The sequence below is a fragment of the Antechinus flavipes genome, chromosome 5 (genome assembly GCF_016432865.1).
Source record: "Antechinus flavipes isolate AdamAnt ecotype Samford, QLD, Australia chromosome 5, AdamAnt_v2, whole genome shotgun sequence".
Lineage (NCBI taxonomy): Eukaryota > Metazoa > Chordata > Mammalia > Dasyuromorphia > Dasyuridae > Antechinus > Antechinus flavipes.
The window spans coordinates 89,544,303-89,558,624 of NC_067402.1; the positions used below are offsets into that span (position 1 = coordinate 89,544,303).

General features: G+C 31.8%; 1 protein-coding gene across 2 annotated transcripts in view; it reads right to left on the reverse strand.

Moving 5' to 3' along the window:
- The window catches only part of LOC127564957 (polypeptide N-acetylgalactosaminyltransferase 11-like), a 99,484-nt gene that overhangs the window by 66,723 nt on the left and 18,439 nt on the right, over positions 1–14,322 (reverse strand). For both annotated transcript variants that reach the window (XM_052001817.1, XM_052001818.1), the window contains exons 2-4: positions 13,902–14,202; positions 6,106–6,229; positions 76–242 (exon numbers count right to left, since the gene is read on the reverse strand). In XM_052001817.1, the coding sequence (XP_051857777.1) occupies positions 76–242; positions 6,106–6,229; positions 13,902–14,187 (577 nt within the window). In that variant the 5' untranslated portion in view covers positions 14,188–14,202. The remainder of the gene's footprint in view (positions 1–75; positions 243–6,105; positions 6,230–13,901; positions 14,203–14,322) is intronic.

Genomic DNA, 14,322 nt, shown 5'->3' on the forward strand with positions numbered 1-14,322 from the left:
AAAGCCAATTGCCTCAGGGCTATCACTGCAGTCCGAGGGGGAAAACAGTTTTCATTTTTAACATGAGTTCCTTACCAAATTCACTGTGGTCATCTATCAAAATAATTTCATGAAGGAGATGCGGTGGAGTTTGATCAATGACACTATGTACTGTCCGAAGCAAGACAGAAAGCACTTCATTGTGGAAACAAATGATAATGCTGGCAATCGGCAGAGAGGAGGGATAAGACTTGCCTTTACATCTATTGAGATATAAATAAGAAGAAAAATAGTCAGTGAAAAACATTGAATGATTCAGATTCTAATTTACCAAAACTTAGATACCCATTTCTAATATTCTCTATTTGTCCTTGATTTCATTCTATTTATGAGAGAAGCTAACATTTGTACTGTAGTTTACAGCTTCCAAATGGTTTTCCTCTTCACAATCTTGCTAAGGGAATAGTAAAAGTATCAATATTTCCATTTTAGAGATAGGAGAAAGTGAGGTATAAAGAGGTTAAATGACTTATCCATGTAAGTTTTTTGCTTCCCAAATCCAGCACCCCTTTCACTATACCACCCCAGTTCATTAGATTATGATAGTATATAGCACTGGACCTGAAATCAGAAAGTCTTGAATTTAAATTCTGTTTGCCTCAGATATTGACTAGGTATATGACTCTGTGCAAATCATTTAACCCAATTGTCTCAGTTTATTCAACTATAAAATGGAAATAATAATAGCACTTACCTCCCAGGGTTGTTATAAAGATAAAATGAGATAACATTTCTAAAGCACTTATAAAATATTTCAGGATATCTAAAAGATCAATAAAATTGTGATTTCAATATGTCTGATCTTGCTAGCTTAAACTTGTGACTGATATTTAAAGAAAGATATAGGTGGTATAAGGTAATAACAGAAAACTTGTTAGTTTGAGATTCCCATTGTGAATAAATCATCACAAGTCTCTACTAAAAAAAATCACTTAAAATGTTAGCTATTTAACAAACTAATCAATAAAATTATAATATCCATATTGTAAATATTTATAAGCACTATTTAAAAATTTATAAAAGCTAGTATTAATAACACTAATAATAAGCTATCCCAACTTGTTAAAAGATTAAGAATGTAGGATCACTTTTCTATTATTTTCCAAATATTTGTTTTTTCTTGCTATGACTGATTATTTGTTTTTTTTTTTTTTTTTTTTTATAAATTTTATTTTATTTAATAATAACTTCGCATTGACAGAATCCATGCCAGGATAATTTCTACACGACATTATCCCTTGCAATCACTTATGTTTCACTTTTTCCCCTCCCTCCCTCCTTCCCCCCCCCCCCCCCCCCAGGATGGCAAGCAGTCCTATATAAGCTAAACATGTTGCAGTATATCCTAGATACAATACATATTTGCAGAACCGAACAGTTCTCTTGTTGCACAGGGAGAATTGGATTCAGAAGGTAAAAATAACTCGGGAAGAAAATCAAAAATGCAAATAGTTCACATTCATTTCCCAGTATTCCTTCTTTGGGTGTAGCTGTTTCTGTCCATCATTTCTCCAATGAAACTCAGTTAAGTCTCTTTGTCAGAGAGATCCACTTCCATCAGAATACATCCTCATACAATATCGTTGTCGAAGTGTATAATGATCTCCTGGTTCTGCTCATCTCACTTAGCATCAGTCCATGTAGGTCTCTCCAAGCCTCTCTGTATTCATCCTGCTGGTCATTCCTTACAGAGCAATAATATTCCATAACATTCATATACCACAATTTACCCAGCCATTCTCCAATTGATGGGCATCCATTCATTTTCCAGTTTCTGGCCACTACAAACAGGGCTGCTACAAACATTTTGGCACATACAGGTATGACTGATTATTTGGCCTTATTTTGGTAAACTTCAGAACTGCAAGAAATTTTAAAGATCGTCTTACCCAATACCTCATTTTACAGATGATGGAATTGAAATCCAAAAAAGCAAACCTATTTTGCCAAGATCCTACACATGTTCATCCCAAACTTTTCATTGTGCTGAATTTACTTTTCATTCAGTGGAAGGGAGGTTATAGAAGGTGAACTTAGACATTATCCAGCAGCATGTCAATAAAGTGTCAAGAGGAAAAAAAAAACCATTAAGAAAAGAAACACTGAATTAAAATTTTCATTTTTAACATTTGATAAAATGTGTGGTATAGCAGAAAGTTTTTGTAGGCTTTGAAATGAGCAGATTTCAGTTCAAATTCCACTTTGGACATTTATCAGTCTTTTATAACATTGAACCAATCATTTGACCTCCATGGTCCACAGCCTCTTTATCTATAAAATGAGTTGGGTTTGACTGAAAATGGCTTCTGAGCTCCCTTCCACCTCTAGCTGGATGGGATGAGCCTATGATCTTAATAATCTTAATAATCCTATATTTTAAATAAAGTATTCTTTGTCCTTCCCAATCTGACAGGTTTTTCTATTTCCAATTTACATTTTTCATGGAAAAATATATTTTAAAAATGTTTTTAATTTTAAAATATGTATTTAAAATATGTTCTATAGTTCTAATGGGTCTTTCTCCAAAATTGTCAAAATTATGGTCATTGGATTTTATTTGTATGATTCATTTATAATTTTTGTGTTACATCAACTTATAAACAAACTTTTGAAATTTAATCCATTAAATTGAAGACTGCCCATTCTCATCTGTGTCTAATTTAGAAGAGAATTTTTTAAAGAAAAATAACTGGGAATTCTGGGGGAATGGGAGAGTTAAGAAGCTGGATTCTTCACACTGCCCTCAAAAACAACAGAAATTTAGAAAAAGAGAAATAAAAATGAGTAAAATAAATTGACATAACTATCTTTAGAGAAATAGATATATGAGATCAACTGAAGCATATACCAAAGCAGTACAGAGAGAGAAAGATGATGCAAAACACCCAAGAGATGATCTCAAATGTATTGATTATATACTTAATGAGTTAGAACAAAAATTAACACTGGCAAAAAAAAAAAAAACAAGTTGATATGAAAATTGAATTTGAAGTTGTTTAAAAATAATGGTGGAAATTGAAGTGAGGAAGTGAATGATGCTTTTTTAAAAAAATGATTGGAAGAAAATAATAAAAAAGAATTAAGATTACAGAGAATATAATAGAAAAATATGAAAATACTAATAGACAGAATCAAGAAAAGAGTTAATATTAGGTGAAGATAAAGTCATAGACAACACAGTGGAAATGAAGAAAAATAAAATGATTCAATTGGTGAAGAAATAATTTTTTGGAGAAGGAAATGCAATGTATTAATGAAAACTAAAAAAAATTGTTCAAATTCTCTAATAATCTGAATGTATTTTAAATTATTTTATAATTGCACTTATAGCTATAAAACTAGCAAAAAGGCTTAACAAGATAAAATTTAAACAAGATAAAATTTAAAAATTTAAATAGGAAGAGGTTCAGCTTCAAGGAAACAATGTTATTTTGCAGCACAATCCATGCTTGCAATTGCAACAACAGTCTATCACCCAACTGATCAGCCCCCCTAACTAACCCAGAGATCCCATTGATTGGATTTTATCTTAAGGATGTAGAGAAAAGGAAAAGATCTATTTGAACAATAGTATTTGTGCCTGCTTTATTTGTAAGAACAAAATAATTGGAAACAAAATTATTTACTTAATAATTTATAAATAACTGAATAAAATATTAATGTAATAGAATATTACTATACACAGCAATAAGTATGAAGAATGCAAAGAAAAATGGAGAGATTTAGAAGGTAATGCAAAGGTGAGGCCATGGAGTAAGAGTAACATACAGTTATGTGTTGACTATGGTCACTAAAAATCACATATAAAGAAAACAAAACTTAATAACTACAGAGATGGATTTGGAAGAAGAAAAATAACAGGGTGTCTTAAACTTTTTCCAGTCACAATCATTTTCACCTGAGAAAATTTTACACAGCACTGGATATATAAGCATATAAAATACTTATGCAAATCAAATATTTACTGATGATAAAACATAAAGAAATTTATTTTATGTTTGTAGCAGCTCTTTTTGTAGTGGCAAGGAACCGGAAATTGAATGGATGCCAATCAGTTGGGGAATGGCTGAATAAATTATGGGATATGAATTTAATGGAATATTATTATTCTCTAACAAATGATGATCAGACTGGTTTCAGAAGAGCCTGGAAAGACTTACATGAATTGATGCTGAATGAAGTGAAGATACGGAATATTGTATAAAGTAATAGCAAGATTATGTGGTAATCAACTATGACAGACTTAGCTCTTCTCAGCAATGTGGTGATTCAAGACAATTCCAGTAGACTTGGAATGGAAAATGCCATCCACATCCAGAGTGAGCGAGCTATAGAGATTGATTATGGATCAAAGCATAGTATTTTTATCTTTTTTGGTTGTTTTTTTTCCTTTCTTGTTATTTTTCTCTTTTGGCCTGATTTTTCTTGCACAATATGACAAATATGGAAATTTGTTTTAAAAAATTGTATATGTATATAACCTATATCAGGTTGCTTACTGTCTTGGAGAGATGAGAGGTGAGGGAGGGAGGGAGGGAGAAAAAATTAGGGGACACAAAATCTTACAAAAATGAATGTAAAAAACTATCTTTATATGCATTTGGAAAAATGGAATAATGAAAAATAAATTTAAAACAAAAAAATTAAAAACAATTCTTTGGTGTGTATATAATTTTACCATTTATTAAAGATGAAAGCAAATTTGCATACTAATGAAATTGATTTATTTATTTTTACATAAAGAAGTAAATATTAGCAGAATATTTGATACTTTTTACTTTTGCCAAATTCTTTACAACCCCCACAATCAGTTCCATGAGCCCATATGGGATTGCAACCCATAGCTTTGCTATAGAACAATCCATATTACTTTAACACTTATATTACATTGCATATATCATATCATCTTACATTATATTATTTTTCATTACTTTGTTACATTGTATTTGTACATTGTAATACATTGTATTATACTTGCCAAAATATAAGTATCTTAATTTTTGAGTTTTATTTGGAGCTTTGCAACATACATCAATTTTAAAAAATGTATTGTGTAACTAAATTTCTAGGAGGAAAACATCATTTTTTTTTAAGACACATATATACCTGTATATTGGAAGGAGTCTAGCCACTGCATACTACTAACTAGTGAGCAGCATCCCAACTAATATTCTAGTATTTACCAGTAATATATCTTCATTTTTCTGTGTGGAATGTAAACATTCAACCTGGGAAAAGTATTCTCCATTGTATTAGACTTATATCTTTCTTACATGATATGGTCAAGATAAATTTTTAAATTAGGTATAATTACCACTTTTCTCCTATTAGCCATCTAATTTGTAATTTTGAACCATATAAGAAATCTTGTAGATTCCTGGATTCAGGATTTATGGTTTCAAATTGTGGATTTTGTGGTTTCAAATCATTCTTACTTTGGTGTCATCCTACTCCTGAGCTCAGAGACAAACCTCCTTGATAGAAGGGAGATTATCATCCCTCTTTAGTTGAAGACAACCAGAAACTCATACAAAGAGATATCAATCAATCAATCAGTTCATTAATTAGCTACATGCTAGGAATTGAAGAATATAATCATAAAAATCATTAAGAACGTTGAAAAGGAGAGCTATATAGAGAAAAATGATTTTGTGTCGATAATAAATGAGGTCATAGATTTGATGTTAGAGGAAATCTTGGAAATCATCTAATCAAAACCTTTTATTTTTCAGATAAGGAAAACTGGGGTCCAGAAAGTTTGTGCTTGCTTAAGTTATACAAGTTATAAATGGCATAGTCAGAATTCAAATCCATATGACCTCTGATTTCAGATCGAGTATTCTTTCACACTGGCCTACATTCTTTAAAAAAAAAAAAAAACTCTGTGTAAAAATATATTCTCAGATGATTGCACTTGAAGCACAGCAGTATTGGAATTCTTTCTCAGGGTTGCCAAGCAAGAAATTGATGGCTAACTGCAAGATTTCAATGTCATCCTCATGATTTGATTAAAAGAGCCCCCAAGAGCACAATGTTAAATGGCATTTACAGAAAATAGTTACATACTCCATGCTCCTTGTATCTGGCACATCTCTATGATAGCTCAATTGGTTACTGATAAGTATGTTGAAACCATGCTGCTTGAAGCCCAAGTCTCTGATCTTCTGAATGTTTTCATAATAAATCTTATCTACAACAGAAAAACATAAGTCAGACTATATTAGATAAGCTACATCAAAATAAATTTACAAAAATAATTTGCAATTCTATTTATGTAACTCATTGAAAATGATTTGAATATGACTTGAATATGATTTTTGACTTGGGATACAAGATATTCACTCAAAGAAAATTATCATATCCTTCCAGGAAAAACAAAATATGACATCAAAAAATATAAAGGTATATTTTTATCCTGAGAACTGAGAAATAAGGCTAATATATATTTAAATATGACAAAACTCTTGAAATTATAGACTTAATATAATATAGAAATTTAATATAAGATGATAAACAAAATTATATAGTAAATAGATTTAATACTCATTCACATATATAAAATATTTTTACAGAACCTGACATGCTAATAATAGCTAGTGTTATGCAGTACTTTTAAGGTTTGCAAAGCATTTAGAAATATTATCTCATTTTATCCCAACAGAATTCCTGGGAGCTAAGTGCTATTGTTATTCTCATTTTACAGATGATGGAGACAGAAAGAGTTTAATTGACTTGTCTAGGGTCACATAGCTAGTAAACAATTAAATCAATTTTTGAACTCAGGACTGCTTACTCCAGGTCCAGTATTCTATCCATTGCACCATTTTGCTGCTTATAAACTTTTGAAAGTGAAATGATTCTATAAGAATAATTGTACAAGTCATGTCCAATGGATGGTGGCAAGAGGAGCGACCTGTATATAATGGAATAAATTCTTTCTTTCATCATCTCAAATGTTCCCCTCAGCAATAAATTGACAAAAATATAATTTACTTTTTAGATAATGATGATGTCCTTAAGGTTCGAACTTAAAACAGAAAAAATTGATCAATGGAAAAAATATAGGTTCTAGAAATAGACTCAAAACCTTGTGAAACTTATAGAGTAGGAAAGATACAAATATAATTAAGATCTGGCACTTGCCTTAGGAGCTTCTATGCCAAGGAAATGATCCCCCAAAGAAAAAACATTATACAAGGCTATCATGGCATCACTGTTTGTAATAACCCAAAAGAGGAAAAATATATAGAGTGATTATGAATGGCATCACTATTCATATCAGCAGAAATCTAGACATAATCCAAAGATTCTACAATACAGCATTACAAAACAAATTATAATGCAGATAACTCCCAGATCAATATATGTATATGTATCTTTCCTCCCCTATATTTCCAAATACCTATTAGACATTTTGAATTGGATGGCCCATAATTATCTCAAATTTGGTGGGTCCAAAACAGAATTTGCTATCTTTCTCCCAAAATCTGTTGCTGTGGTGGTGATGGTGGTGGTGGTTATTTCAGTTGGTTGAGTTATTTCAGTCATATCTGACTCTTTATGACCCCATTTAGAGTTTTCTTGGCATAGATACTGGAGTGACTTGCCATTTCTTTCTTCCAAAATCTACCCCTCTTCTGAATTTCTTTCTTTCTATAAGAACATCACTAGCCTTGCAGTCACTCAGATTTTCTAACTTGGAGTCACGCTCAGCTACTCATTCTCCCTCATCTCATATATTCAGTAATTGCCAAGTCTAGTACCTTGCTTCCCCTCTTCTGCCTGCTAGAATCTTTTTCAAAGTTTAACTCAAGCATCACCAACTACTAGAACAAGTGTCAAACTCATTGCAAGCAGCAGGCAAAACCCCAGAATGTGACCAAAACCAGATTAAAATATAATTGGGAGATGGTTAATATATAAAGAAAGATGCAACATAGATCATGTAAATTTGAGGTATGGCCTGCAGGAATTCCTTTCTATTTGAGTTTGACATCACTGTGCTAAGAGTTTCCCCTTTATATTATATTACTAAGTCTACTTATATAGACTTAGCATTTACTTTGTGTCTGTCTTCTATTTACACACACACCCATACATAAATATATGTATATGTGCACACATACACACATACTTGTAGGTATATATGTGATTTTCTTGATAGAATTGTAAGCTTGATACTAAAATTTTTTTTTCTTTGCATCTTCTATTCTTGGCATGATACCTGGTACATAGTGCTTTGTTGACTGATGAATCGATGAGGACATAATATGTCATTTACAAGTCATTTTACTTCTTCCTAACTATTAGACGAGGATATTGTATCAGATATCTCTAAAGTGGTTTCTCATTGTAATTTTCTATAATCTATAAGATTAGATGAGCAGAAAGAGGAATGGGTTGGGAGTAGGGATTTAGAATCTCTAGGTTGGAAAGGGCCTTGGAATTAGTCAAGTTTAATTAGGATAAGGAATCACAGAATCATAAGAGCAGAGGACTTGTGATTGGAAGGGACCTCAGTGACCATCTAGTTTTATTCTTATCTGAAGAAGACTATCCAGTGTGACACATATGTCAAGTAATCACACAGCTTCCCTTGGCAGATCTTCAGTGAGAGAAATTCTAGTATACCTTAGGCAACCACTCATTCCATTTTCAGATAGCATTTTTTCAAAAGAGCTTAACAAGATTGGGTGAAAAGATAAATTAATAGGATGTCAATGAAAAGATCATTGGTGTTGGAATTATAGGACCCGAATTAAAATGCTTCCTCTGTCACTTAGATCTAGTAAGAACACTTGAGCCTTAATACAAGATCATGGGTATTTTATTTACTCTCTTTTCTCATCCATAAAAATGAGAAGGCAAGGCTAAGTGGCCTTTAAAATACCTTAAAAATATAAATATATGATCCTGTGAGGGAGAGGCTGTGTGACCTCATGACCTGGTTTTGAAATAGGTGATTCAGGCCAATTCCAATAGACTTATGATGGAGAGAGCCATCTACAGCCAAAGAGAGGACTACAGGGACTGAATATGGAGCAGCACAATATGGTATTTTCAAAGTTTTTGTTGTTTGTTTGCTTTTCGTTTTGTTTCTTAGTTTTTTTCTTTTTGATCTGATTTTTCTTGTGCAGCATGATAATTGTGGAAATATGTAGAGAAGAATTGCATATGTTTAACCTATATTGGATTACTTGCTCTCTAGGGGAGGGAGTTGGAAGAAGGGAGGGAAAATTTTAGAACACAAGATTTTGTAAGGATGAGTGTTGAAAACTATGTTTGTATATATTTTGAAAATAAAAAGCCATTATTAAAAAAGCCTTTATATTTATTCCCATTAATTTTCACTTTATTGGATATTAGATTCAGCCCAATTTTGGGGCCAAGATTTTTTTGAGTCTAACACCCTTCTAGCTTTACATCATTGGCAACTTTGATAAGGATGCCTCCTATGCTTTTATCCAAAATATTACAGAACCAAGTTAGTGATCACTCTTTTGAGCATTACCAATCACTTTTTAAACCATCTAAATGTATTCTTATCTAACCAATACTGCTACATCTTTCCCACAAGATTAACATAATATATTTTATCACATTCTTTATCAAAAGCTAGATATCGCTCGTGATAGCATTCATCTGATCTACCAGTTAAATAATCCTTTCAAATAAAGGAAATATGGTTATCTTTGCTTCCTTTTCTAGATATTTGCCAATCATATCTTTATTAATATATTCTAGAATTTTCTCAGGATTTGAAATCAAGGTAGTTCATCTATAATTTGTAGATTGAAATGTCTTCTCTGAAAATGGAGGCAGTATTTAGACCCTAGTTCTATGATACCTTTCTTGTTCTCCATTATCCTTTACATATCACTGATAATAGTTCATCAGTTGCATCTGCCAAGTGTTTTTCACTACCAAAGGATATACTTTATCAACATTAGATGACTGAATTCATCAAGGGAAGCTAAATGCTTTCCTACTATCTCCTTACTTATAAAACATAAACTACCCACTAGCCACTTTTATTCTGTTTTTATTTCCAATCCAAAGGTCATTCTCCCTGGCAGAAAAAACTGAAGCAAAACAAATGAAACAAACAAAAGGAATTAATTAACTCTGCCTTTTCTCTGTTGTTGGGAGAAGAAAAATGAACTCATTTCAGAAAAGTTTCTAAAGCAAAATATGAGTAAAGTCAGGACTTTCACAAAACATATGAACCTTAGAAGTTTCATCTGCAAAACATTACTTGACCAAGGTTGAATTATTTGATCTCTTTTTCAGCCCCAGTTTTCCCATCTGTGAAACAGGGATAACAGTATTATCTCTCAGCATTAGTGTGAGGATTAAAAAAGAAGCAAACCTTAATGTGCTATATAAAGACTATTATTATTACCAAAGATCACTGAAAGTGGTTCAGTGATCAAATATGCCAGTTCTTTACATACCAGAGGAATGGTATATAAATTACATGACTTGAACTCATCAGAATCATTGTGGAATAGTGTATAGAATGCTGGGCAGGAAAACTTGAGTTTGAATCCAGCCTCTGACCCTTATTCATTTATGTGCACATAGGCAACTCATTTAATTTCTGTGGACCTCAATTGTCTTATCTGTATTTACGGTGGAGATAATAATAATCATCGTATCTGCCCCCACAGGATTATTGGAAGGACCAAATGAGTTAATGAATGTAAAGTCCTTTGGAAACTTAAAGGGCTCTATAATTATTACCTTCTTATTTACCTTGGGTAACAACTTTTAATTTAGATAATTTCTGGTCCAAATATCATTTTCCATAAGAGAACCAGAAAAATCTCTAACCTTAATATATTATACTCCAGATACATTCTTGGTAGTTTAGGAAGAACACTAACACTAATGGAAAACACTATACATGTCTAAATGTAAAGCAAGAAAATTTCTCCTATTAATTTCTTACCTATTATTAAATATTTTCATCTCAATAGGATAGGAAATTAGTAAATCCCTGAAAGCTTATTTTTTGATAACTGAATTAATATTTTAAAGAATAAGTCTATATAAAATAACCATCCATGGAACAGAATGGTATAAAATGTTGCCAGGAATTGAAGTCAAACTTATTGAACTACAATTTTCCACAATCAGATTATTTGTCTTTCTCCAGTTCTACTAGATCCTTTTCTCTATAATCTTTCAAAGATCATGGAGAATGACTTAGCAATTACATCTATTACATCTTTCAGGATACTGAAACATAAAATTCTTATATATATATATATACATGCAGACATGAACAGGTGTCATAGTAATGATAATGAAGTTTAAAGCTTTAATGGTCCTTTGAAACCTATATTTATAAATATAGATAGATAAAGCTATAAATATATATTTATTTATCTAATAGCTATCATTTTTGTTCAGTTCTTTTTAAACCAAAGATCATTCTATATCTTCAGCAGAGAAAACAATGAAGGTTAGAGTTAAGTGGTTCTGTCTTCACATCTATCATTATTCCATCAGCTATGGGTATTTGTTCCTATCTCTTCTTTAATCTTTCTGTTCTCCAAATTAACTGTTAAGGCAGTTTTCATTGACTATAATTTTCTTTCTCAATCTCAGCTCATTCTGAGTGTCAGTACACCTATCACTTGTGCTACAGGAAAATGAAATTTCCATGTTGTATTCATATTCCACATCTTTTTAAGATTAAAGTTGTTTCCTGGCTTCTCACACACTCATATTAATGTGTCCCATTTTAAATGTGATTAACTTTGGTTAAGTTAAATTTACCTTCCAGATTTAGACTCTTTAATCCACCTTTCTGTTATCCACATTTTGTACATTTGTGTACAGATATCTTAAGCCATGCATTTTGTTTACTTTCTTGAATTTTGTTTTGTGTCAACATTTCTGGGCATTTCTACTGCTGTTCTTACATTGTGAATGTTAGACTAGTTTTCCATTTCTTCTTTGTTAGCTTAAATCCCCTTAAATGCATTTATTAGAATTTAAGCAGATAGTTTTACCAGACTTTTCTTGGTATACTCCATCCTTGGCCAAATGTCCATTACTCCTATATTAAAGGTTCAGAAACTAAAATCTCATTCTCAGATGTTATCTTCTTAACCAAGCCTTCATTTCCTAAACATCTTTCTCCTTTAAAATCCATGCTTTTGGAATCAGCAGTGACATATGTTCTAAGACCTTTAGCCTCTTGTTTAAGACTTAATGATCCTCAATGATGGACAGAATCAGCTACACCCAGAGAAGGAACACTGGGAAATGAATGTGGACTATTTGCATCTTTGTTTTTCTTCCCAGGTAATTTTTATCTTCTGAATCCGATTTTTCTTGTGCAACAAGAGAGCTGTACAGATCTGCACACATATATTGTATTTAAGATAAAATTTAACATATTTAACATGTGTGAGACTGCCTGCCATCTAAGGGAGGGGGTGGAGGGAGGGGAGCGACAATGTTGAAAAATTACTCATACATAAATTCTGTCAATAAAAAACTATGATTAATTTTAAAAAGACTCAATAATCCTAATAATTTAATTGTAATCTCAAATTGTTTTCTACCTCAGCATTATTTTCTTGGTAATACTATATGGTCACAATTCGGGAAATAGTTTAATCTCAAAAGAATTAAAGTTATAAATTACTCAGAGGGCAATGTCATGATGAAGGCACAAACAGGGTGAAAAAATGTTATCAAGGATGATGTATTTACAGAAAACGGCATAAAAAAGATTATAGAGCTTATGTATGACCATAAAATAGATATAATCTCTCGTATAGAGAATGGACAATTTAGACAGCATATCAGTGTTCTAAAAATACTTATAGGGCAGAAGAAAAAGCTCCTCAACATTTTGGTATAATCTTTGGTATAGGAGGATTTATGGGAAAACTTAGTCAAAATTGATTAACAAAATATGATCAATGTTAGAAAGAGAAATGACGTCATGGCTTGTTGAAAGTGCCAAATTAAACATGGTACCTAATCACAACAGCTTCAATTTAAGCTTAATGTCTTTTATTCTACTTCACTCTTGGGTATAAGTAACCAGACAATCATTAAAATACCTTTCCTCAAAAACATTTTTTTCCTATTCTTTTATTGATTTTAAATTTAAAAAAAATTTTTATTTGTTTTTCCATATCTAAGGGGTCAGGCTGACACTTGCCATGTGAGGCAGATGGTAATCTTCCAGGGTTCTTTACTCAGCATTGGAATGAGTTGATTGCCAGAAGCCAGGGCTTCTCTGGAGCAAATCAGGAGCAAAAAACAAACAAACAAAAAAAAAAAGTGGACCAAAACAACTAATCAGCAAATGGAAAACAAAACAGGTTAGAGAAGAGATTCTTGGTTGGAAAGAGCCGATTTATTAGTCCTATCTTGTTAAGAATCTGTCTGGAATGTGAAGATAAAGGCCATGGTTCTAGGCCTGTTTCTTTTCCTGATACGTATGCAATCTTTGCAGGAATATTGTTATAAGTGATGTCAGCTTGCCTCCCCCCATCCACAATGGGAGAGGAGAGAAATCAAGTATATTAGGGTCAATGGGCATATCACCATTCATGAAATATCAAAATCAGAATGTTCTTTAATTAAAGTATGAGAAGCATAGAGGAACTACTTCATGATGTCTATATAACACCATAGAAATGTAGTCATATCACTGACAATAATATGAAATCTAATTTTTAAAAAGACAAGATGAGTTTTTACTGTAACCAAAAGGATAAACTCTTAAACAACATTCAGTTGAAAATACAATTTAGAAAAGCATTTTTTCCTAAATCTTCAATGATTAAATTATATTTTCAAAATAGCAAATAATGGCAGCTAAATCCACTTACCCAGTTCAGGAGAAATCACTATGTTATTTGTGGCTTTAATATCCTGATCTAACTTATTCTCAACATCATTGATTTTTAACTGTGGCCTTATTTGCTTTGGGAAGTTGGAAAAACTGGAAGAGAATTTTGTAGGAAATATCTGATGGGTTTCAGCACCATTGCGGGGAACATTCTTGAGAAGTTGGTTCACTTGGATATAATTTAGATAAATAAAGAATAACACAGTCCAGATCAAAGATGTTAAAAAGCATCCACGGCCAACTTGGTGAGCCATGTTATTTCTCATTGTAATTTCAATTTCCTGAAAGAGAAGAAAAGAAAAGTTTTTAGATGCTTAACTATCCTTTTAAATAAACTTCTAGAATCCAATCCAATATTAAAAACAAACAAACAAACAGCATTCTTTTAAAGAGAAATGAAA